Source organism: Ranitomeya variabilis, chromosome 2, assembly GCF_051348905.1.
Source record: "Ranitomeya variabilis isolate aRanVar5 chromosome 2, aRanVar5.hap1, whole genome shotgun sequence".
Lineage (NCBI taxonomy): Eukaryota > Metazoa > Chordata > Amphibia > Anura > Dendrobatidae > Ranitomeya > Ranitomeya variabilis.
Genome location: NC_135233.1, coordinates 574,867,280 through 574,892,432, shown reverse-complemented (window position 1 = coordinate 574,892,432; position 25,153 = coordinate 574,867,280). Strand labels below are relative to the sequence as shown.

At 44.2% G+C, this 25,153-nt stretch overlaps 1 protein-coding gene across 1 annotated transcript in view; it reads left to right on the top strand.

Moving 5' to 3' along the window:
* The first annotated feature begins 267 nt into the window (after positions 1 to 267).
* Positions 268 to 25,153, top strand: part of MMP2 (matrix metallopeptidase 2) — a 40,513-nt gene continuing 15,627 nt past the window's right edge. Inside the window, exons 1-8 of the mRNA XM_077288261.1 lie at positions 268 to 544; positions 11,631 to 11,854; positions 12,417 to 12,565; positions 12,641 to 12,769; positions 13,971 to 14,144; positions 20,140 to 20,313; positions 24,589 to 24,762; positions 24,898 to 25,053. Of these exons, the coding sequence (XP_077144376.1) occupies positions 404 to 544; positions 11,631 to 11,854; positions 12,417 to 12,565; positions 12,641 to 12,769; positions 13,971 to 14,144; positions 20,140 to 20,313; positions 24,589 to 24,762; positions 24,898 to 25,053 (1,321 nt within the window). The 5' untranslated portion in view covers positions 268 to 403. The remainder of the gene's footprint in view (positions 545 to 11,630; positions 11,855 to 12,416; positions 12,566 to 12,640; positions 12,770 to 13,970; positions 14,145 to 20,139; positions 20,314 to 24,588; positions 24,763 to 24,897; positions 25,054 to 25,153) is intronic.

The following is a 25,153-nucleotide window of genomic DNA, read 5'->3' as shown; positions in this document are numbered from 1 at the left end:
CCGTAAAGGTCTGCAGCGAACGATGTAGGAGGCACCAACACAGTTGTTGCCCTGTTTGCCCTCCCTATATTTGAGCCCTGCACGTTGTTGATTGCTCTATTATAGGATTTGTCATATATTTTGCTTGTGGGATTCAACTACAAAGAGGATCTTTCAGTCCTGCAGTAAACTGGTGCTGTGGGGGTTAATAAAGGACATCCTACCCACCACATCTGGCCTCCCTCCTCCTCTCCTGTTTCCTCTACAGAATGCTCAGTACATCTGGATCCTTCACATACAAAGGAACATAGCCCAACCAGAGACCTCAGAAGCCACACACACAGGGATTTGTTACCTCTCCCGTGCCCAGAGCTTCAGATAGAAGCTCCTCAGATAACTAGAGACGTGGCAGTGCCCAGCAAACATGAAGACCCTTCACATAATTCAGCTTTGTGCCTTTTATTACCAGCTCTTTGTTCACTTTGATCAGAGTTCAGCCGCTCCATCTCCCATCATAAAGTTTCCAGGGGACAACTCGCCCAAGACGGACAAAGATATGGTCACAGTAAGTAGCCTCATCTCAATGGCTTCTTTCTCAGTTTGTGTATATGGACCTTGTCATGAGCGTCACTCCTAAAAAAAGTAATTTCTAATTGTTAGATTGGACATCCAGACCTGAATAAACTTGTTTTCTTCCTATAAAAAAGGTCTAGCTACATGTAAGGACCATCGACATTACAAGATTTGGATAAAAGGGAGTAAAAAAAATCCCAATTGTCTCACGGCATAAAAGAGAATATCAATGAACTAAGAGTGCAAAAGTAGGGCAATGTCGGCCACAGCTTACTCAAAGATGGTCGAGTTATTCCCATCAAATCAGAATGTTGTAAGACTTATGATATGACCTTTTAGAATAATAAAAAAAACTCGCACGTATGTAAACTCAACGTGCTACCAAAATACAAAGTCAACTGACGAACCAAAGGGATATGGCTATGAATCAAGCGTGGCCACCACATATGTAAACCTAAGATGGTAAACTAGGCTATGAATGAAGGGTGGTAAACCAAAGTGTTACCAAAATACAAGGCTTATTAACTGTTGTAGTAATGGTTTGAACTAAGGGTCGTCCCAAAATATAAGGTTCGTTAACAGTTTTAATATTGTTTTGAACCAAAAATTGGCACCAAACCTGTAAACGGAAGATGGTACCAAAATTCAGAGATGTTATTATGTTTTGTTTTTGGTACAAACAGGCTGGATTTCACAAATGGGGTCTTGTACACCGGTCATAATTAAGGGAGCACAAGAGTAAGATGTGACAATTTTATTTTGAGGAGGAGAATTTGGCACATCTTTTAACTGTCATGCGACTTCGCCAGAAATGTTACTCCAGGCAGGGGCTGTCGTACATTTCCGTTGTGATTTTTGTCACTTCTGCATAAATTATGATTAATTTATTGGACAAAGTTGGTTATGGTTATATGGTTATGTCCCTCTGTGCCCAAGTTTCTTCAACTTTTTCAAAAAGTTGTCGGAGTTGGCTGGGACTGGCATAAAAACGAAAAACTTCAACTTGCGTAATGTCAAAAAGTTTAGTCAGACTTTTGGCAAAAACGGCTTGATAAATCGGACCCATAGTGCACTAAAAATTGTAGCACCGCTTTAAACCAAAAGTTGGTACTGTACATGTAGACCTGAGAGAATTCAGAGTACACCAACAAACATGGTTCTGTAACCAAGGATGAGCATCGCAAATGTAAAACCAAGTTAGTTACTTTTTGTTCCTTTTTTTTTTGTATGACTAGGACTACCCAGGTGTGGTGCCTTTTATAGTTTTGAAACAACATTATTATGCCGTATGTCATCTGCACAATTTTGCAGAGTTAGCCTTTTCGGTTAGCTACACAACATATCTGGAAAAAATCAAAACAGGGACACCATGTCCATCACTCCAACAACATCTGTTTCTAGAATAAATAATATGCAAAGAGGACCTAAACTCTATAGCGCCACTTGTTGGAAGCAGCAATCGCGAAAAAGACTCCTTACCTTGGCATGCCAAAGCCGGTATGTCACTCTCCACAAGGAGAAATGTTACCCCTTAGAATAAATCTAATATATAAAGCTGAATGTGTGTATGTATGTATGTATGTGTGTGTGTATGTCCGGGATTGGCATCTGAACCGTCGCAGCTACAGCCACAAAATTTTGCACAGTCACACGTCTGGACCCCGAGAGCGTCATAGGCTATGTTGTGAGGTGAAATTTTAACCCCGCACTTTCCAATTCACCAAACAATTTTGCCCCTATCTACATAATGGGGAAAAAGTGAAAGGAAAAGTGTTGAAGGCGTCGCAGCTACAGGCACAAAATTTTGCACAGTCACACGTCTGGACTCCGAGAGCGTCAAAGCTATGTTGTGAGGTGAAATTTTAACCCCGCGCTTTCCAATTCACCAAACAATTTTGCCCCTATCTACATAATGGGGAAAAAATGAAAGGAAAAGTGTTGGAGGCAAATTAACAGCTGCCAGATGTGAACAAGGGGGACTTAAAGAATGACAGCGATGGCGCCAAAGAGTATATACTGTACAGTTGCTAAGGTGGGGCCCCAACATGGGATAATCACCACACCACCACGGGGATATGAACACACACACAAAATGCGCCACACACTACCACGTGCTCGAACACATATACCACCGTCAGCGCACATTTCCCCACACATACACCAACCTCGCCACATCAAAGTCGAAACACAAAAGTCGCCGCTCAAAACTCACCACGCGCAAAACTCTCCACATGCAAAACTCGCCACACGTGCAAAACTCGCCACACGCAATACTTGCACACGCGGAAAAATTGCCACATGCACAAAAGTTGCAACACATGCAAAAGTTGCCTCACACAAAACTTGCACATACTCAAAAGGCACCACACATAAAAATCGCCACGCGCAAAACTCGCCATGTGCAAAACTTGCTGCACACAACTTGCTACACTAACCTGTCACATGCAACTCGACACACAAAAAGTTGCTACACGCATGTCGCCACACAAAACTCATCTCACAAAAGTCGCTACATGCATGTCGCCACACGCAACTCAACACACAACTTGACACACGAAACTCGCCCTAAAACACACACAAGTCTGGTATTATCCTTCAAAAATAAAAATCTGATTAATAAGCAGACAAACTACAAGAGCAACAAATGTACCATATAGGAATCCGGCAGCTGTCAGTCACATGACCAGTCTATTATGTGTATGTGTGAGCTAATATATACTGCCAGGGGGTCGGCTTCCTGTAGGCTGGGGATTTATCAGGCTGCCTATTTAGCTTACAAATACTGAGGTAAAAATACTGACCAAATAACGTGTGAACGAGGTCTAATACAGGAGGAGATGACATAAAGATATATACTATATACAGGAGGAGATGACATACAGGTATATACTATATACAGGAGGAGATGACACACAGGTATATACTATATACAGGAGGAGATGACACAGATATATACTATATACAGGAGAGATGACACACAGGTATATACTATATACAGGGGAGATGACACACAGGCATATACTATATACAGGAGAGATGACACAGGTATAAAGTATATACAGGAGGAGATGACATACAGGTATATACTATATACAGGAGGAGATGACACACAGGTATATACTATTTACAGGGGAGATGACACACAGGTATATACTATATACAGGAGGAGATGACACACAGATATATACTATATACAGGAGAGATGACACACAGGTATATACTATATAGAGGAGGAGATGACATACAGGTACATACTACATACAGGAGGAGATGACATACAGGTATATACTATATACAGGAGGAGATGACACACAGGTATATACTATATACAGGAACAGATTACCTACAGGTATATAGTATATACAGGAGGAGATGACATACAGGTATATGCTATGTATAGGAGGAGATGACATACAGGTATATACTATATACAGGAGGAGATGACACACAGATATATACTATATATAGGTGAGATGACACACAGGTATATACTATATACAGGAGATTACATACAGGTATATCTAATATATAAAGCTAAATGTGTGTATGTATGTATGTGTGTATGTCCGGGATTGGCATCTGCACCGTCGCAGCTACAGCCACAAAATTTTGCACAGTCACACGTCTGGACCCCGAGAGCGTCATAGGCTATGTTGTGAGGTGAAATTTTAACCCCGCGCGTTCCAATTCACCAAACAATTTTGCCCCTATCTACATAATGGGGAAAAAGTGAAGGGAAAAGTGTTGGAGGAAAATTGACAGCTGCCAGATGTGAACAATGGGGACTTAAAGAATGAGAGCGATGGCGCCAAAGAGTATATACCGTACAGTTGCTAAGGTGGGGCCCCGACATGGGATACTCACCACACACGGGAATATGAACACACACACAAAATGCGCCACACACTACCACATGCTTGAACACATATCACCCTCAGCACACATTTCACCACACATACACAAACCTTGCCACATAAAATTCGAAACAAAAGTCGCCGCTCAAAACTCGCCACGCGTAAAACTCGCCACATGCAAAACGAGGCTCACGCAAAACTCGCCACATGTGCAAAACTCACCTCATGGAAAACTCGCCACACGCAAAACTTGCACACGCGGAAAAATTGCCACATGCACAAAAGTTGCAACACATGCAAAAGTTGCTTCACACAAAACTTGCACATACTCAAAACGCACACATAAAACTCGCCAAGCGCAAAACTCTCCATGCGCAAAACTTGCTGCACACAACTTGCTACACTAACCTGTCACATGCAACTCGACACACAAAAAGTTGCTACACACATGTCGCCACACAAAACTCATCTCACAAAAGTCGCTACATGCATGTCGCCACACGCAACTCAACACACACAACTTGACACATGAAACTCGCCCTAAAACACACACAAGTCTGGTATTATCCTTCAAAAATAAAAATCTGATTAATAAGCAGACAAACTACAAGAGCAACAACTGTACCATATAGGAAATACAGCAGCTGTCAGTCACATGACCTGTCTATTATGTGTATGTGTGAGCTAATATATACTGCCAGGGGGGAGGGCTTCCTGTTGGCTAGGGATTTATCAGGCTGCCAATTTAACTTACAAATACTGAGGTAAAAATACTGAGCAAATAACGTGTGAACGAGGTCTAATACAGGAGGAGATGACATATAGGTATATACTATAAACAGGGGAGATGACACACTCATATATACTATATACAGGGGAGATGACACACAGGTATATACTATATACAGGGGAGATGACGCACAGGTATATACTATATACAGGGGAGATGACACACAGGTATATTCTATATACAGGGGAGATGACACACAGGTATATACTATCCACAGGAGGAGATGACATACAGGTACATACTATATACAGGAGGAGATGACATACAGGTACATACTAAATACAGGGGAGATGACACACAGATTTATACTATATACAGGAGGAGATGACATACAGGTACATACTATATACAGGGGAGATGACACACAGATATATACTATATACAGGAGGAGATGACACACAGGTATATACTATATACAGGAGGAGATGACATACAAGTGTAGCGCCCCCACTGCCGCAGGGCCGAGGGGTACCCGGTACCGGGCCTCTGAGTCTCTGCTCTGGGGTTGTCACGGTGGCTAGACCCGGTCCGTGACCCTGCTGAGGGGCGTACAGTGAATAATAGATATGGATGGTGGTAGTGGTGGTGGTGGTGCGGTGCAGTAAATAACGAGGACACCAGGTTGCAGACTCTTTACCTCTTTACTGAAGATCTCTGGGTCCTCAGTCCGGAATCCAGATAACCAGGCTGCGCAAGTCCGGCCGGTCCAATGGCACCTCCAGAGTTCTCTTAACAGGTGGAAATCTGTGCCTTCCTTCTAGCGCTAGGTGTTGCGGTCCTTCCCTGCTGTGCTTACGGAAAGTCCCCACAACTGTTGTGTCCGTTTCTTAAGTTCCCTCACAACTCGATTAGATGATGTTCTGCTAATCCTCTGTCCCTCCCTGATGTTGCGGTTAGGACGGCACCCGTATGACGGGTAGGCTCGGAGCTCTTCCGGGACCCTAGAGTCGCCCCTCTCCACAAGTTGCCCCCCAAGACTACATAGGTGATTTGGGTGAGACAGCCCGCCTTAGACTGACTGTCCTGCCGTTGGTTTAGAGTATTGCCTGAAGCTGAATATTGTAATACTCCCTCGGCGTTCCGGCCGCCGGTTGTGCGCCTCAGTAGGATGTTGCCTCGGTCTCACAGCACGACTCCTACTGGTATTCTCCTTCTTGCTTTGATCTCGTTTCTCACTCAGCACAATCTATCTCGCTTCTAATCCTTCCTTGGGCACCGCCGCTATGCTGAGCAGGCACAGTCCCGTTACATTCCTTCTTGTAGCCAGGCCTCTGTCAGGATCCCACCCCTGACAGGGACCCTACCGAATCTTCTCCCACAACACCCTCTGCCACAAGGTGTTGCCTGGTTCCAACCCAGTCAGCTTTCTGTCTAACTTCCTGCCTGACCCCCAGTTTACCCACAGTGGTGAGGAGTGGCCTAATGAATAGAACCCTTAGCTCCCCCTGGAGGCCCGACTGTGAAATGTATTGGTGTCTGTGATACCTGGTCAGATGAACTCCTTCAGTGCCATCGGATGTACCATAGCTCCCCTTAGTGGCGGAGCCACAGCACTGCAACGACCAGGACTCTGGGGCGCTGCACTCCCCCCCGGTTAAATCCAGTACTCCTGGACTGGGAAGAAAACAACAATACAGGTTAGCAAAAAGACATACAATTTTGTTGAGTGAAATAACAATAAGTATACTTGAACAGAGCTTCCCTTTATGGGAGGTGAGGACACTTGAACGTTACAAACATGGTTAAATACTTTTAAATAACTTTTCTATAAATAACTCTCTTTACCCAACCGGGTATTCTACTAAGTGCAAAAATTTTTAGACATTAATTCAACGTTGCCTTTAAGGATGTACACTCTGAATCCACTAAAGACCTTCTTATAACACACTATAAGGCAATTAACTTCATTCCCCTTCTTTAAATCTGCAGGACCGCCTGTCCTAACGGCTCCAGACCTACTGCCTCTCCTTTCTTCACAGGACCGCCCCTTTCAGCCCGGGCCTACTGCCTTTTCAACTACTATACACAGTATAGAACATAACATTTTTCCTTCAGTTCAAAACTACTGAGCCTTCTCTGTATGGCTCCTAGGAGGACTCACCAACTAACCCCTATGGGTTCACTTCCTGTCCTCGTTCTTCCATCAACATTATCAAACACTTTTCACATTTAACTAGTTAGGTACATTTAACGTGTTCATATCAACATTATTACTTTCTCTTTCCAAGACATTATTGCCACCCAACTGTCTTAAGGCAATACGGTTCATCAGCGCAATACGTGAACATCCCCTTTAAGAGGGGACCAAGTCTTTATGAGGTAGCACATCTTCTCAAGCTACCAGTCCATACTCAGCAAAAGCTCTGGTGCGGTATCTTCGCAAAGAGTCTCTCTTTAAGTAAAACCAGTAAGGAGCACCTTTAATAAGGTGCGAACTATTTACAAGCAGTTTGTATCATGCATTGTTCATGATTCAGCAGTTTCTTAGTAACGGAGCAAAAAGTAGAAAAACAAACAAAGAGCAATAGGGATCCCGGGTCAACAAAGGGATCCCTTTAAGAGTTAACCCCAGTCGGGTTTAAAGCAGCAAAAAGCAGGGAAACAAACAGTTAACTATGTACAGTTTCAGGTTTCCGAGGTTTAGTTGGATGGCTTCCAGGGCTGCACCTGGCACTTAACCCCTCTTGGCCCGGGAAGGGTGAAGTCCAGGGTTGCACCCAGTGCTGGACAAACGCCGTTAATCCGTCTTTCATGTACGGTTAGGTCATGCACAGTGATGGAGGTCTGCGCAGCTTGAGTAGGGGCATTTGCTGCAGCAGAGGTAGCGGCTGCTGCAAGATCAGTCACTGGAATGGAGTCAGCAGTTGTGGCACTAGCAGTCGCTGGGGTGGTGTCGGTCATCAGGGCAGGGTCGTCCTTCATACCTGCTTCAGATGCGGTCCCTCCGGTGCCGGTCTGCTCTGCCTCCGCTGGGGTCTGGAATGCTGGCTGCAGGGCCTCGTGCTGCGACGTTGTCATCTCTGCTCGCAGCATCTCGCTTTCCGGCAGGGCCTTGCTTTCTGGCTTCGGAGCGCTGGAACTTCTTTCTTGCTCCGGACCAGACGAGGCTGCCGACAGATGTCTGGTGAGGCTCCCGATGATGGTCTTCTTCCACCCGGCCTCAGTGCTCAGCTGCGTCTGCGGGAGTTGGTGGATCAACTCGTCCGCTCCGGTCTGCAGGAGGTCAGCGTCAACTATGGAGGTCTGGCTGCGGTGCCTCTCCGGGTAGCTGGGGGAGTCCTCGGCTCCGACCCCACGCTCCGGCTCCGGGCGGCTGGCCATGGCGTCCTCCATGTCGCTGAATTCTTCTTCCTGGTCCTTTTCCCGCTCTCTCCTTCATGGGCGGTTTCGTTTTCTCTGTCTCTGCCCACCATTGAGGATCAGGAGGCGGATCTCGGCTGCTGACGGACACGTCCTCAAGGGGCCGGAATGTTTAGACTGGGCGGCCATTGTCTTTCGCGCTCTACAGCTTGTTCACGCCCACTTCCACGCCCTTCTTCTTCTCCTGCGCTCTCCTTAGCGCTGTAATGGTGGCGGTTTTGGCGGGAACTTTTGGCGGCAAGTGGCAATCCACAGTCTTTGCAATAAAGTACAGTCCAAGCACAGTAAATCACAGTTCCAAGGCACACATGACCTGATTCTTCAGGCTTAAGTAGATCCTGTTCGTGACGCCAAGTTGTAGCGCCCCCACTGCCGCAGGGCCGAGGGGTACCCGGTACCGAGCCTCTGAGTCTCTGCTCTGGGGTTGTCACGGTGGCTAGACCCGGTCCGTGACCCTGCTCAGGGGCGTACAGTGACTAATAGATATGGATGGTGGTAGTGGTGGTGGTGGTGCGGTGCAGTAAATAACGAGGACACCAGGTTGCAGTCTCTTTACCTCTTTACTGAAGATCTCTGGGTCCTCAGTCCAGAATCCAGATAACCAGGCTGCGCAAGTCCGGCCGGTCCAATGGCACCTCCAGAGTTCTCTTAACAGGTGGAAATCTGTGCCTTCCTTCTAGCGCTAGGTGTTGCGGTCCTTCCCTGCTGTGCTTACGGAAAGTCCCCACAACTGTTGCGTCCGTTTCTTAAGTTCCCTCACAACTCGATTAGATGATGTTCTGCTAATCCTCCGTCCCTCCCTGATGTTGCGGTTAGGACGGCACCCGTATGACGGGTAGGCTCGGAGCTCTTCCGGGACCCTAGAGTCGCCCCTCTCCACAAGTTGCCCCCCAAGACTACATAGGTGATTTGGGTGAGACAGCCCGCCTTAGACTGACTGTCCTGCCGTTGGTTTAGAGTATTGCCTGAAGCTGAATATTGTAATACTCCCTCGGCGTTCCGGCCGCCGGTTGTGCGCCTCAGTAGGATGTTGCCTCGGTCTCACAGCACGACTCCTACTGGTATTCTCCTTCTTGCTTTGATCTCGTTTCTCACTCAGCACAATCTATCTCGCTTCTAATCCTTCCTTGGGCACCGCCGCTATGCTGAGCAGGCACGGTCCCGTTACATTCCTTCTTGTAGCCAGGCCTCTGTCAGGATCCCACCCCTGACAGGGACCCTACCGAATCTTCTCCCACAACACCCTCTGCCACAAGGTGTTGCCTGGTTCCAACCCAGTCAGCTTTCTGTCTAACTTCCTGCCTGACCCCCAGTTTACCCACAGTGGTGAGGAGTGGCCTAATGAATAGAACCCTTAGCTCCCCCTGGAGGCCCGACTGTGAAATGTATTGGTGTTTGTGATACCTGGTCAGATGAACTCCTTCAGTGCCATCGGATGTACCATAGCTCCCCTTAGTGGCAGAGCCACAGCACTGCAACGACCAGGACTCTGGGGCGCTGCACAAGTACATACTATATACAGGAGGAGATGACACACAGGTATATACTATATACAGGAGCAGATGACACACAGGTATATACTATATACAGGAGGAGATGACTTACAAGTATATACTATATACAGGAGGAGATGACACACGTATATACTATATACAGGAGGAGATGACATACAGGTATATACTATATAAAAGAGAAGATGACACATAGGTATATAGAAGAGGAGATGACATACAGCAGGTATATACTATATACAGGGGAGATGACATACAGGTATATACTATATACAGGAGATGACATACAGGTATATACTATATATAGAAAGAGATGACATACAGGTATATAGTATATACAATATACAGGAGGAGATGACATACAGAAGGTATATACTATTTAAAGGGGAGATGACATACAGGTATATACTATATACAGGAGATGACATACAGGTGTATACTATATATAAGGGAGATGACAAACATGTATATACTGAGGGGAAAATGAGAGGTGTGAGGTGAAAATGAAAAGGTGTGAGCGCAAAATGAGGAGTGAGGGAAAATAGTGGAGTGATCGGAAAATGACAGATGTGAGGTCGAAATGACAAGTGTTAGGGGGGAATGAGAGGAGTGAGGGGGAAAATAAGAGGAGTGAGGGGGAAAATGAGAGGTGTAAGGGAGAAAATGAGAGATGTGAGGGGGAAAATGAGAGGCGTGATGGGAAAATAAGAGAAGTGAGGTGCTATTACTAACCACAGATATTTACTATGCCCAGGCAACGCCGGGCTCTTCAGCTAGTAATAAATAATGGCACTCACTTTTAAGAAGTTGTAAAAAAAAAAGTAACGGTTTGAAACACGTAAATATGGGAATGTTTTGTTAGGGTTGGATTTTAACATGATGGAATCCAATTGAATGTTTTATTTTTTTATTTTTTTTTTGACGAATGAGTGTGGGTCCTCCTAATGGCCACCACTTTTTTACAATGAAATCCCAGCTATGACTTGAAATGTGCCTATAAACCATTAAATGACTCTTCCATTGGGCAGGGAAAAATCTTCTCATGGTGGTCCAGGGGATAAAAGGACCACCTACAAGAGGACAGGACAATATAACACACAGTGACAATTACTTGCCTTTGGTCGATAATGTATGTGTGTCCTTCCACAATGCTTTTGCTTTTCTGCGGCCTTTCCCTCTTGTCGAGAGGACACGTGCTAATCTCGAGATACTCCTGGTAGGACATTATCGCACAACCAGAGCAGGGTTTTCACATTGTTAAAATAAATACAAGTAGATACAAGGTAGATATTAGAAAAAAACTTTTGACAGTGAGGGTGATTAATGAGTGGAACAGGATGCCACGAGAGGTGGTGAGTTCTCCTTCAATGGAAGTCTTCTAACAAAGGCTGGACAGATAACTGTCTGAGATTGAGCCATGGGTTGGACCAGATGACCCAGAAGGACCCTTTCAACTCCAACATTCTATGATTCTATGTATGTTGTACTGTAAGACCGTTCTGAGCGTAAAATCCTATCATGTTATTTCCTATTTGTTACATTAACATAAAATTTACCTAACAGCAATACCTCCTGAAGTATTATGGCTGCCCTAAAGATTCGTGCCTGATGGTGCTAAAGGATACTTTGAAGAAAATGCAGAAGTTCTTCCGTATTCCGGAGACCGGAGAGATGGATCAAAAGACCATTGAAACTATGAAAAAGCCCAGATGTGGTAACCCAGATGTGGCCAACTACCAGTTCTTCCCAAGGAAGCCCAAATGGGAAAAAAATGATATCACATACAGGTGAATTGATGTTCTAGCATTCCGCTATATAAGATTTAAATAGGGTCACTGACGGGGGTGAAAACTCTCTTAGGGAATTAGGAGTCAATAAAGTGGTCCTTGTTCAGGATCTTCTTGACCATGACAGAGAGATCTTTAACAAAGAGTGTCTGAGTGACCTGTCCTGGATCATATAGAGAAATCATTGATTTTTATGCTGTGTAATGCTCAATACCTCCTGCGGAGGTGCTGCAGTGCTAACCGAGTGACTTCGGCGTGCTCGAAAAATATGATTGAGTTCCCGTGGCTTCATGGCTCGCGGCTGTTCGACAGCCACAACACATGCAAGTATTTCCTCACAAACCGCCGCGGGGACTCGAACACATTTTTCGAGAATGCCAAAGTCACTCGGTTAGCACCTGATCATGAGTGGATAACACCTTATCCCAGCACATTCGCTCATCACTAATCACAACTGATCACTGGAGATGCCATCAGTGCAAAACTGCCTTGTAGTCAGTTGGTCGTCAAAGCTGGGCTCATGACAAATTCTTTCCGCTAACCATTTATTAGTTTTCTCTAGGATCTTGGGATACACCATAGATCTGGACTCCGAAACTGTGGATGATGCGTTTGCTCGAGCATTTCAAGTCTGGAGTGATGTCACCCCTTTGAAGTTCACTAGACTCATGGATGGAGATGCCGATATCATGATCAATTTTGGCCGCTGGGGTAATTGACTTTTTCTTCCTTGTTTGTATGGTTTGTGCTTTCTTATGGATTTCTCTATTCATGATCTTTTTTCAGAGCATGGGGATGGCTATCCGTTTGATGGTAAAGATGGCCTGTTGGCTCACGCTTTCGCCCCAGGGTCAGGGATTGGTGGTGACTCTCACTTTGATGATGATGAGCTTTGGACTTTAGGAGAAGGACAAGGTAACACAAATGTGTTTGCGCACGTAATGTAATGCCCTATGGGTACATATTTCTCATCTGCCTAAAGTCTGTACATCAAAGGACAGACTACCGTTACCGCTACAGTGAATGCCTACTTTTTAACATCACGTTTTTACTTGGTCTCTTCTGTTTAATTTCTTAATATATTTTGACCACTGCAGCCAATCACTGACTGTAGCAGGTCACTGCTTCAGCCGATCACTACTTCTGTCTCCTCTGAAGTCAATGATTGACTACAATGGTCACATTTCTATGTTGGGATGTCATTGCTGGAATAGGAAGTAGGGTACCCAGGAAGCGTCAGGACTGAAGCAGTTGAATACGACATTTTTGGTATTTTATTTTATGCCATATTCAAAATATTTTTCCTTGGAGGACAACCCCTTTAAAGGGAATATGTCACTGGTTTTTTTTCACCTAATCTGAGCAGCATAATGTAGGTGCAGAGACTCGGATTTCAGCGATGTGTCACTTACTGGGCTACTCCCTGCCGTTTTGATTGAAAATTAATTTATCTGCTGCAGATCTATCAGTTCTCTGAATACTGAGCTCTGTATAACCCCGCCCACACACCTGGTTGACCGCTTTCTGTGTACACTGTGCATAGGCAAAAAGTTACCAATCAGCTGTGGAGGCGGGGTTAGACTATCAGACAGCAGGCCAAGTAGTCCTCTAGTGATAATTTCCTTTTAATAAAACACTGATTTTATATAAAGCTACAACAAGCAACCCAGTAAGTGATGTATCACTGAAATCAGGGTCTCGTTCTCTACATCATGCTGCTCTCAGATTATGTAGGAAAAGTCGCTTTAGATGGTTCTTTAATAGTTTTTCACCCTGCAATTCTACTAGGTAGAAGACGTGGACCACAGATTAGACCAGTGTGTATGACTTATTATTAGCATCACTGTAATGGAGAAGTTTTAGTAGGGTGTAGCTTGGTCTCTAATGGCGGTCCTGAAGACTTAAATTCTCTTGGATGTCTGCAGTAAGCACCCCTCTGCTCTAGTAACGGCGGTACCTTCCAATTAGTAGACCGCCACATGCAAAAATTGGACTTTCGGAGCTCTTACTGCAGAGATATCTTCAGCTTTGGGCACCCACTTCAGGGTTTTTGGTGTACTGTGAAGTGTTTCCCGATTTCTCGTGCTGTTAAACAGCCGTCATTCTCAACCCACAGTTGTGAAAGTTAAATATGGAAATGCTGATGGCGAGTTCTGCAAATTTCCTTTCCTCTTCAACGACAAGGAATATAACAGCTGCACAGACGCCGGACGGAGTGATGGATTCCTCTGGTGTTCAACCACGTACAACTTCGATAAAGAGGGCAAATACGGCTTCTGTCCTCATGAATGTAAGTGTTCGTTATTAAATATGTTCCTTCGTTTTTTATTCTTTTGTGATTTCCTATTGTTCACATAACATTTCCATCTACCGCAGCGCTGACACATACTGTAGATGGCCAACATTCAAATTAGCACTGGTTGATTTGGAGAGATCATGCTCTACATATCTGAGTACTGTTTGCCTTTTATATATCTGTGATGGTATTAGCTCCAGGAGTTTGAGTTTGAGAACCTATTCTTCCAAAAGATGGCTGTTGAGAGACTTTTCAGTGGAGTGGAAGTCAAGCTTATGCTTTGCCACTATGACTCTAAGAAAAACTTGGCTTTTGTGAAACCTGGACGATAAAGAAACAAGATAGAAGAAGAATCGACGCCTTCGAAATGTGGTGTTGGAGAAGGATGTTATCAATACCATGGATGGCAAGAATAACAAACAAATCAATTTTGGAACAAATTAAGTCAGATGTCAATTGAAGCAATGATCACCAAGCTACGACTTGCCTACTTTAGACACATCATACGAAGAGAGAAATCACTGGAGAAAGACATCATGGTCGGTTAAACAGAAGGCGCAAGGCGAAGAGGAGGACCAGCAGCCCGATGGTTTGATACTATCAAGATAACGAAGGGAAAGACCCTGGTGGAACTATCTAGGCTTGCTCAAGATCGATCTTCCTACAGAGTGTTCAACCATCAAGTAGCCATGGCTCGAGATCGAGACAAAGGCTGTTAAATAATAAATAATAATAGATCTCATTGGTGCCATAGACTTTGAAGATTGCATTCCCACTCTGAGTTCGTGAGACTCACCCAGCAGATGCCCTCAGCATCAGGTCTCTTGCAGAGGCTTAGGAGTCCGTGCCAAGTCTCCTAAAAGTCAAGGAGGCTCGGAGACCTTCTGAACTACAGGAAGAATTGACAAATCTTTTGAGATGTACACTGAAACCTTCGGGATCTCAGCGCTATTGAGAGGTTCCTTGTGAATAAAGCTCTATCACCAGATAAAGCTCCAGCGTCGAAATACAAAGCCTGGAGAGGCTTCACATGAAAACCCAGGGAGACTTGGAAGGCTAACTCTACAAATTTGCTTACACAGGTCGGCTACCAGCACTAAATGACCGATCAGTTGCTTGTTTCCTGATCAGTGATCATTTTATAGACTATTTATACAGAACAATCCAGCTTCAGATGCACACTAAACATTCAGTGGTAAATCACTCAGTCGGTACGTAACGGCTTTCATTGTTCTCGACAGCACATGTCCTGTTTACACAAGATGATGTGCTGCTGAGAATGATGATTTATTTTTTCTGCAGCCCAAAAGATCTTTTCGCCTGACAAATGAGCATTTAGCTTGCTCATCAGGTGATCAGCATCCTGTTTAGACTACAAGATTATCATGAGCAAGTCTTCCTAGGTGTGACCATTCTCGATAATTGTGCCTGATTCAGGGGCAACATGTATCAGATGCTGTCTACATGGTTTCAGCCATATATTTTCTTTTATGAAACACCACGGCATTTCAGAGAAACACATAATGTAAAACCTCTGTGGATCGATAGACTAGTCCATAGCAGGTAGTGGTAGACTAGTTGGACTTTCGGGTCAATGGGATCTTCTCCCCACCCGCTGCCAATGACTGACAGCTCTCTTCCTTCCTGCCTATATAGAGAAAGACCTGTCACTCCAGTGCGTCAACTTATAAGTTATGATTTTCTCTGAAACGCCAAAGCTTTTCAAAGATGGCTGAGATTGGATCATGTCGGATCCATGTTGTCTGTGGATTGGGCAGCATGTATAAGCCATCATGTTCCCTTTAAACTTTGGCAAATATAGATTTTGTGCCTCTGTTGCGTCAGTACAGTCCAATCTGCTGGTTGCGACTTCCACTGTTAGATTGGGCGAAGATAATTAATGATGGAGTTTCCCTTTAAACAGGATGCCAGTATGGACAAAGTGTGATTTTAAAATTCCATTTGGTAATAGACAATGAGTATGGAGATTACGGTGCAGGAGCCGTACACAACATTCTTTGTGCATGCTGAAAAAACATCAGAAAACCAGAGCAGGACATCATACTGGGAAGGAAAATACATTCTTCCGGAAGATTTCTTCTGTTAGTTTATTTAGGGAAGAAGAACAAAGTCGCCGTAAGTATGCGCTTAGTCGTAATGTAACCTACACACTTTTGCAATTGAAAGATATAAACTTTTATCAAACAGAGCTCGTTGGATCGAGAACTAAAGGGAACTAACATTGCATCCTGCACGGCCACTCATAGACATCGGACTGGGATTCCAATGGCTCACCAGTAACCAACTTTTCAGCTTCATGAAAATGTGAAATTATCCCCAATCACAAATCTATATGAACTGGGTTGATAGTTAAATAAATAAGATGCTGCCTTTTTTGAAAAATATTCGTGCCAAGTACTGCTCATATAAGAGAGGGCCCACCGGAGGATTCTCCGGTTCTCATGTGGGCCAGTCCTAGCCGGTACAGAGTCATAGAAACTCTGAGGATTCTTGTATGGCACCATATGTTTGTAGAATACCTGAAATTTTGGGTAATCTCCACAAAGTCTTCATGTTTGAGCAATGTTTGAGCTAAAATAAGTGCTGCCTGAACGGCAAAATTGGCAACTGGCACCCATGGGTTTTCCTCTGGACCTTTCCCGAGTATGTGGAGACCAGTGTTATAAATTATATTTCATTTTTGGTCGGCACTGATACAGATTTTGAATAGGAGCCCGAGGTGTAACTTCTGGTGGAGTCAGTACCTTTCGAACACTTTCTTCTATGGCTGAAAGCATAAAGGGGTTAATGGCTTCTACATTTTCCTTGAATGGTATATTTTGATTTGCAGGCACTTTTTCATCTATTCAAACATTTCTCAGGGATTTTTCTGTAGGCAGCTGGGACATATGTTTCTCATTAGAAATTCCCTTTCCTTCCAAGGTTTTCTACGCTCCTATGTAGTTACAGCCCCGGCTTGTATGAGTCAGTGTCATTATGAGCTCAAAAAAAAAAAAAAGTTCTTTGTTTTCTAACTTATCCAGAAACAATTTCGACCGCAGTGATCTGGAAGTGGTGTCAGCAGAAAACACAGCAAAAGTCACAGGGTCCAGTAAATCCAGACAACGATCAGAAGATAATATTTCTCTTATTATCAAATAACACAAAAGCAGATTCACGGAAGGGGTTGTACAGAAGTAGAAAAACGAAGCTTTGATCACCCAAAAATAGCGACGTGATTGTGGTGCTTCTTTGAAAACTCTGGTAAAAAAATACATGTTTTCCATGGAATTCTTGAAAGTTCCAATTAGACTGCATTGTGTGAACCCACCCTGAAGGAGTTTTAGGGGACATCCGGGTTTCTAATGAAAGTCTGCAGTCACCTTATGTGAAGGCAAACTTCTGAATCCTCACAAGCGTGCACATCGCACACTGTCAGGATATTCCAGTGTCGGGAGCAGACAATCACACAAGCAGTCATGTGCCAACTAGACGTGCACTGCCGCGCTCAATTCACTTGGCTGAGGACGTCTAGTAGGAATGTGACCGGAAGTAAACATATCACATACTTGCGGTCACCTGAGTCGTGACCAACCGCTCTCAGGATGTTGACAGCGTGATGTGCGCACACTGTGAGGATTCAGAAGTCTGCAGTCACATAGCGTGACTGCAAGCTGTCATCACAATCATGGACAACACTTTTAAGATTGTTGACCTAATTTAGGTTGAGCCATCAGCAGCCTTTGACAGACTGCAACTGATCGCCCATGGGCTTCAGCTTTCACGTGACATAATATCACATGAGTGCTGGGAGGAACGTGAGCGCTGCAACCCATCAGTGATTGGCTGCTGTCTTGCAAAGGCCACTGATAGGATTCAGTGCTCACATGACAAAACAATATCACGTGAGTGCTGGAAGAAACAAAGCCATCATCGTTGGAATGGCGCCGGTCCGGGAAGTGTGTGTTATTTTTATTCGATTTGTTGCACTGTAGCATTTAAGAAAAATTTTTCAGTTGGTGATCAACCCCTTTATTTGAAATCTCCTTCTGTTGCAGACATGTGTGTCTCCATGATAACAGACTACAAACAAACTCTGTGTGGTCTGATCCTCCATTCTGTCGTCTAACGCTTCTTAGGCCATGTGCACACGTTCAGTATTTTTGGGGGTTTTTTCGCGTTTTTTCGCTATAAAAACGTGATAAAAACACGAAAAAAAGGCAAAAAAAATGCTTACATATGCCTCCCATTATTTTAAAGGGAACCTATCACCCCGTTTTTTAAAGACTAGATAAAAATAGTGTGAAATAGGGGCAGAGCTGGGCTTTACATTAGTGCCTTTTTGTTGCCTTTATTCCCCCGTTAGGCTGCCGAAATACCAGTGTGAAGTGGCCGTTTTGTCCTGTCACTCAAGTTGGTCAGGTCGGATGGGCGTGGTTACAGCGCTTTTTTTCCCTCAGAAACCTGCTCATCATTACGTTGGTGGCGTAGTGGTGTGCGCATGTCCAAAGCGAAGATCCACTGCCCAGGAGATTCAAAACAGCGCGGGCTTCGCTATTCGCCGTTTACCGGTGGGCGCGGCCATCTTTCCTGTGGCCGCGCGTGCGCAGATGGAGCGCTCTGCTGCCCGGGCTTCAGGAAAATGGCCGCGGGATTCCGCGCGTGCGCAGATGGAGATCACGGCGGCCATTTTCCTGAAGCCCGGGCAGCAGAGCGCTCCATCTGCGCACGCGCGGCCACAGGAAAGATGGCCGCGCCCACCGGTAAACGGCGAATAGCGAAGCCCGCGCTGTTTTGAATCTCCTGGGCAGTGGATCTTCGCTTTGGACATGCGCACACCACTACGCCACCAACGTAATGATGAGCAGGTTTCTGAGGGAAAAAAAGCGCTGTAACCACGCCCATCCGACCTGACCAACTTGAGTGACAGGACAAAACGGCCACTTCACACAGGTATTTCGGCAGCTTAACGGGGGAATAAAGGCAACAAAAAGGCACTAATGTAAAGCCCAGCTCTGCCCCTATTTCACACTATTTTTATCTAATCTTTAAAAAACGGGGTGATAGGTTCCCTTTAAGTGTATTCCGCATTTCTTGTGCAAATGTTGCATTTTTTTCCGCGAAAAAATCGCATTGCGGAAAAAAAAGCAACATGTTCATTAAATTTGCGGAATTGCGGGGATTCCGCACACCTAGGAATGCATTGATCTGCTTACTTCCCGCACGGGGCTATGCCCACCATGCGGGAAGTAAGCAGATCATGTGCGGTTGGTACCCAGGGTGGAGGAGAGGAGACTCTCCTCCACGGACAGGGCACCATATAATTGGTTAAAAAAAAAGAATTAAAATAAAAAATAGTCATATACTCACCTTCGATGGCCCCCGGAGTCTTCCAACCTCTCAGCGGTGCATGCTGCCGCTTCGGTTCCTATAGCTGGAGTGTCTGAAGGACCTGCGATGACATCGCGGTCTTGCGATTGGTCGCATGACCGCTCATGTGACCGCTCACGTGACCGCGACGTCATCAAAGGTCCTGCACACACACACCATCTATAGGAACGGACGCCGCTGAGGAGATCGGCTGTCTGCAGGTGAGTATAACCATTTTTTTTGGTTTTTTTATTATTTTTAAACATTCTATCTTTTACTATTGATGCTGCATAGGCTGCATCTATAGTAAAAAGTTGGTCACACTTGTCAAACACTATGTTTGACAAGTGTGACCAACCTGTCAATCAGTTTTCCAAGCGATGCTACAGATCGCTTGGAAAACTTTAGCATTCTGCAAGCTAATTACGCTTGCAAAATGCTAAAAAAAACGCGAAAAAACCAGGGAAAAAACGCAAAAAAAAAAAATGCCGATTTCTTGCAGAAAAATTCCGGTTTTCTTCAGGAAATTTCTGCAAGAAATCCTGACGTGTGCACATACCCTTAAGATAAATGTGTGATAAAATCAGCACCTGAAACCTCTTCCTTTCTTCCCCTCCAGTATTATTCACTTTGGCTGGAAATGCAGATGGAAAGCCCTGCAAGTTTCCCTTTAAGTTTCAAGGCAAAAGCTACGACAGCTGTACAACCGAGGGAAGGACGGATAGCTACCGGTGGTGTTCAACAACAGAAGACTATGACCAGGATAAATCCTATGGATTCTGCCCAGAAACAGGTGTGTAATTTGAAGAGTTTTATATATATATACAGTCATGGCCGCCTGGCACCCTTGAAAGTATTTCTCCCAGAAAATTATTGCAATTACACAGTTTCTGTTATACATGTTTATTTCCTTTATGTATATTGGAACAACACAAAAAAAACAGAGAACAAAGGCAAATTGCTCATAATTTCACACAAAACCCCCAAAATGGGCCAGACAACATTGTTTTCACCTTTCAACATTGTGGGTAAACAACTATCTTTCAAGCATGTGATACTCTTTCAAACTTACCTGTGGCAAGTAACAAGTGTGGGCAAATTACACTTGTAACCAAATAATTAGGGAAGAGATTGACTCAATCTTTGCATTATGTGTCTTTGTGTGCCACACTAAGCATGGAGAACCAAAAGTGGAGAAGAGAACTGTCTGAGGATTTGACAACCAAAGTTTTTGAACAATATGGACAATCTCAAAGTTTCAAGTCCATCTCCAGAGACCTTGATGTTCCTCTGTACACGATGCAAACCATAATTAAGAAGTTTACAACCCATGATACTGTAGCTAATCTCAATGGACGTGGCTGGCAGAGAAAAATTGCTGAAAAGTTGGAACGCAGGATAGTTCAGATGGTGGATAAGCCGCCCAATCAGGTTCCAAAGAAATTCAAGCTGCCCTGCAGGCTCAGTGTGCATCCTTGTCAGCACAAACTATCTGTCGACATTTGAATGAAATGAAACACTGTGGCAGGAGACCCAGGAATACCCTACTGCTGACACAGACATAAAGAACTAGACTGCCGTTTGCCAAAGTGTACGTGAGTAAACCAAAATCCTTCTGGAAAAGATGAGACCAAGATAGAGATTTGTGGTAAAGCACATCATTCTACCGTTTAGCAAAAATGGAATGTGGCCTACAAGTAAAAGAACACAATATCTACAGTCGAATATGGTGGAACTTCAAAGATGTTTTGTGTTGTTTTGTTGCCTGTGTACAAGGCATCATGAAATCTGTGATTACCAAAGGATTTTGGGTCACAATGTAGTACCTAGTGTCAAAAAGCTGAGCTAGATCATGGGTCTTCCAACAGGACAATGACCCCAAATATGTTTCAAGAAGCACCCAGAAATGGATGGAAACAAAGTGCTGGAGAGATGTTCTGAAGTGGCCAGCAATGAGTTTGGATCTAAAATTGCCGTTGGGAGAAGATGCCTTCAAATATGAGAGACTTGGAGCAGTTTGGAAAAGAAGAGTGCTTCAAAATTCCAGCTGAGAGGTGTAAGAAGCTTGTTGATGGTCATAGGAAGAAATTGATTGTAGCTATTTATTCCAAAGGGCGTGCAACCAAATATTAAGTTGAGGGTGCCAACAATTTTGTCCGGCCCATTTGGGGAGTTTTATGTGAAATTATGTCCAATTTGCCTTTTTCTCTCTGTTTTTTTTGTTGCTCCAATACACACAAAGGAAAAAACATTTGTATAACAAAGCATGTGTAAGTGCAATAATTTTCTGGGAGAAATACTTCATTTTCTGGGACAATTTCAAAGGTGCCAACTTTCGGCCATGACTGTATGTATAAAACGATGAGTCTTGCGTGTGACCGGTATTGGCACACATGGGGCACATGATTTGGCAGTGCACATTATACTTGTGGCTTTACAATGTGGAGCTCCCGGAGGCTTCATGTGTTATTGATCAGCCTGATGATATCATCAGACCAGACAATTTATAATGCAGCATTTAGAATACACTTCACAGAATGCACATAACTAAACCTAAAGGGTGCAGTCAGACTGCCGCATAAATCGGATATAGATCAGATCGCGATGCTCGGACTGGCTGGCGGCTCTCCCGGCCTGATCGTGACAGCTTCATATACTTCTGTGCAGCTGCCAAGCTCTGGTCAGGTAGAGTTGCCGGTAAGTCCAAACACTGCAGTCCAATCTCAGTCCGATTTATATGGCTGTCTGACTGTGCCCTAATATTCTGTAATCCTCAAGGGCGGAGTTCAGCTCTGAAACCTGCAGAATTCTGAATGAAGCAGTTGCTCTTAATGCAGTAGCTAAGTCAGCCACTTTCCCTGGGTATACATTGGCAGTGAACAGAGAAGGGGTCTGGCTTAGCTATTAAAATGAGCATTCCGCCATCCCCCTACACCCACTGCTCTGGTCATGTCTGATGGTGTTTCATGTGTCACGTGTGACCATAGCTGTATGTGAAGGAGGCTGGTTTTCACTATCTAAGCCAGCCTCTTTGGTTTTGTATACATTGGGGGCTGGCTCGCCTATTGAAATGGACATCCAGACATTGCTTCGGTAATGGGCAACACAGGAAACCTTCTCTTGTGTCGACCACTGGACCAGAAGTGAAGCAGCCGGGACCCCAAGAAGGAGCACCTGCCTAGCGATGGGGGCATCAGCAATATCTTGTCCTACTACTACCTTTATATTATTACAGTGACAAAGTCATTTTTTTGCTATCCCCTGAAAACCCTTATCTCTCTTATATTCAGCATTTGACTTAAAAAACTTTTCACAGTCTTAGTGACTCATCGGATTTGACGGAGGCAAGTGGAAGAAAATCCGGGCTCTTGTATTTTTTGGCTAGCTTCTCCAGCCCTAGAAGTGAATATCTCAGGAGGCTTCTCTTTGAACAAATATTGTCCCCTGGTGACAGATATTTTCTATGGATCATAGTTTTTTTTTATGAACTTATTAGCCCTCGTTGGTTTGTAGATTGAAGAAATAGTAAATTCATTATATCGTTCATAGAGAGTAAAGAATGACTAAGGGATGACTCAGTGCGGCTGGCCGGAAAGCGCTGTGTGCACAGCCAGTAACACGGGGCATTTTGGGCTAAGCTGGCTGAGAAAGCAAACAGAAAGCCACTGTAAGGATTTCTTGGGAGGTCGATTCACTCTTACAAGGCCGCTGTTTTGTAGCTTACCAAAGTTGTGTGTTCCTGACCTAATTTATATCAACAGTGTCTACTGAGTAGCGTACAATGTGCTGTTATTTTTATGTATATTTTTAAGAAGCTTTTTTTTTGCTTTTGGGGTGATTTTCAGAACTTACCAACCATCAGTATATAAAACTTTTAGGATTTTACTTTTCACACTGGCCACTAGGTGTCAGTGCAGTAGGCATGCAAACTTCATGTCAATGGCAGCGCTTTACAGACGCGCTATTAAATTAAAACATTAATGCAACGGACATCTAACCATTAATAGTGAATGGAAGATAGGGCAACAGATTTACATGGCACACAAATATGTGAGATCTGTTCACGAACTTGGTCAATTCTTGTGTTAAATCTCTTTTTTTTTGCCGAATTTAAATGGGCTATCAGGTGAAGATAAGTCGTCACATATCCACAGTATCAGTGATAACTTATAGATCGATGGGGGACAAGAAAACAGCACTTTTAAAAAATGTCTTTGCATCTCCTGTCTTTTCCATCCAGCCCAGTCCATCATGAACACGTTTTGCAGGCGTGACTTGGTTCTGTGCCGAGCCAGAGCCTGTTACTGCCCCATTGACCCCCATTATGGTACCTATCACTTGAAACTTAAATGGTGTCATATTTATCATTACCCTAAAGAAAATAGTGCAGACAGCGCTCCTGATAATAGTGCCAAATAGATATTGCCCTCAAACTTGAGTGCCAAACAGATAACACCCATATTGTGTCGCCGATAGTAATACTGAATAATACCATATTAGTGCCACCTTTTTTGACTCTGCAGAGTAAGAAGGCCCACCTTTTGCCCCATAAACAAGAATAATGCCCCTTTTGTGCCCCTACATGGTAATAATGCCCACTACATAGTAATGATAAATCCCTTCTCCCCCTGGGCCAGTAATTGGCTATGGTCCCTTCTGATCTATGAGGTTGACAGCCCTGCACAGGTGTTCAAAGTCTTTGAGGTTGTAGCGGCACCTGTGCCAGGTCACTAATGTCTGTGCATGTTTCTGGTTTCCTCTCGGCCACAGGTCTGAATTCCCTTGTGGCCAAAGAGAAGGTAGGAAGCCTATACTGTTAAATTTGGCAATTTCCTCTTGTAGATGTAATACAGGGGCACCTTGGCCCCACTGAATTCGGGGCCCAGTCATAATTGTGACTGCTGTGACTAATACAGCTAGACCACTGACAAGGGGCACCAGAACTGGTATGTAACAGCATAGGATGTTTGTTGGTCATTGCAGTACTTGCCCGTTAAATGGGCCATAATTTTGTCCTTTTTGTGACCCGTACATAGCTGTGAATTAAACTTTTGTAATATTTTTACAGCATTGTCTACAATTGGAGGAAATGCAGAAGGCTCCCCATGTGTCTTTCCTTTTACTTTCCTTGGCAATAAGTATAACTCATGTACAAGTTCTGGAAGAAGCGATGGCAAACTATGGTGTGCGACCAGCAGTAGTTACGACGATGACCGGAAATGGGGTTTCTGTCCTGATCAAGGTACACAAGTGGGAAGGGACAGGATAAGAAAGCCAAAACGTATGAGTGATTAGGAGATCTTTCTAAATATATAGTACAGTACATGGTCCGTCATTCCATTTCCTTCCGTCAACAACAAGCTTTTTTCCCCCCCAGGTTATAGCCTCTTTCTTGTTGCGGCCCACGAGTTTGGACACGCTCTTGGACTCGAGCATTCGGATGACCCCGGTGCCCTAATGGCACCAATATACACTTATGTAAAAAACTTCCGACTCTCACAAGATGATATCAGTGGGATCCAGGAACTTTATGGTGAGTTTGAACCTTAAAGTTTTGATATGGTAAAAGATAAGACTGATTGTATTGAACTATACAAACCCCAATCTCTCTATCAGATGACAGTATACTTTGG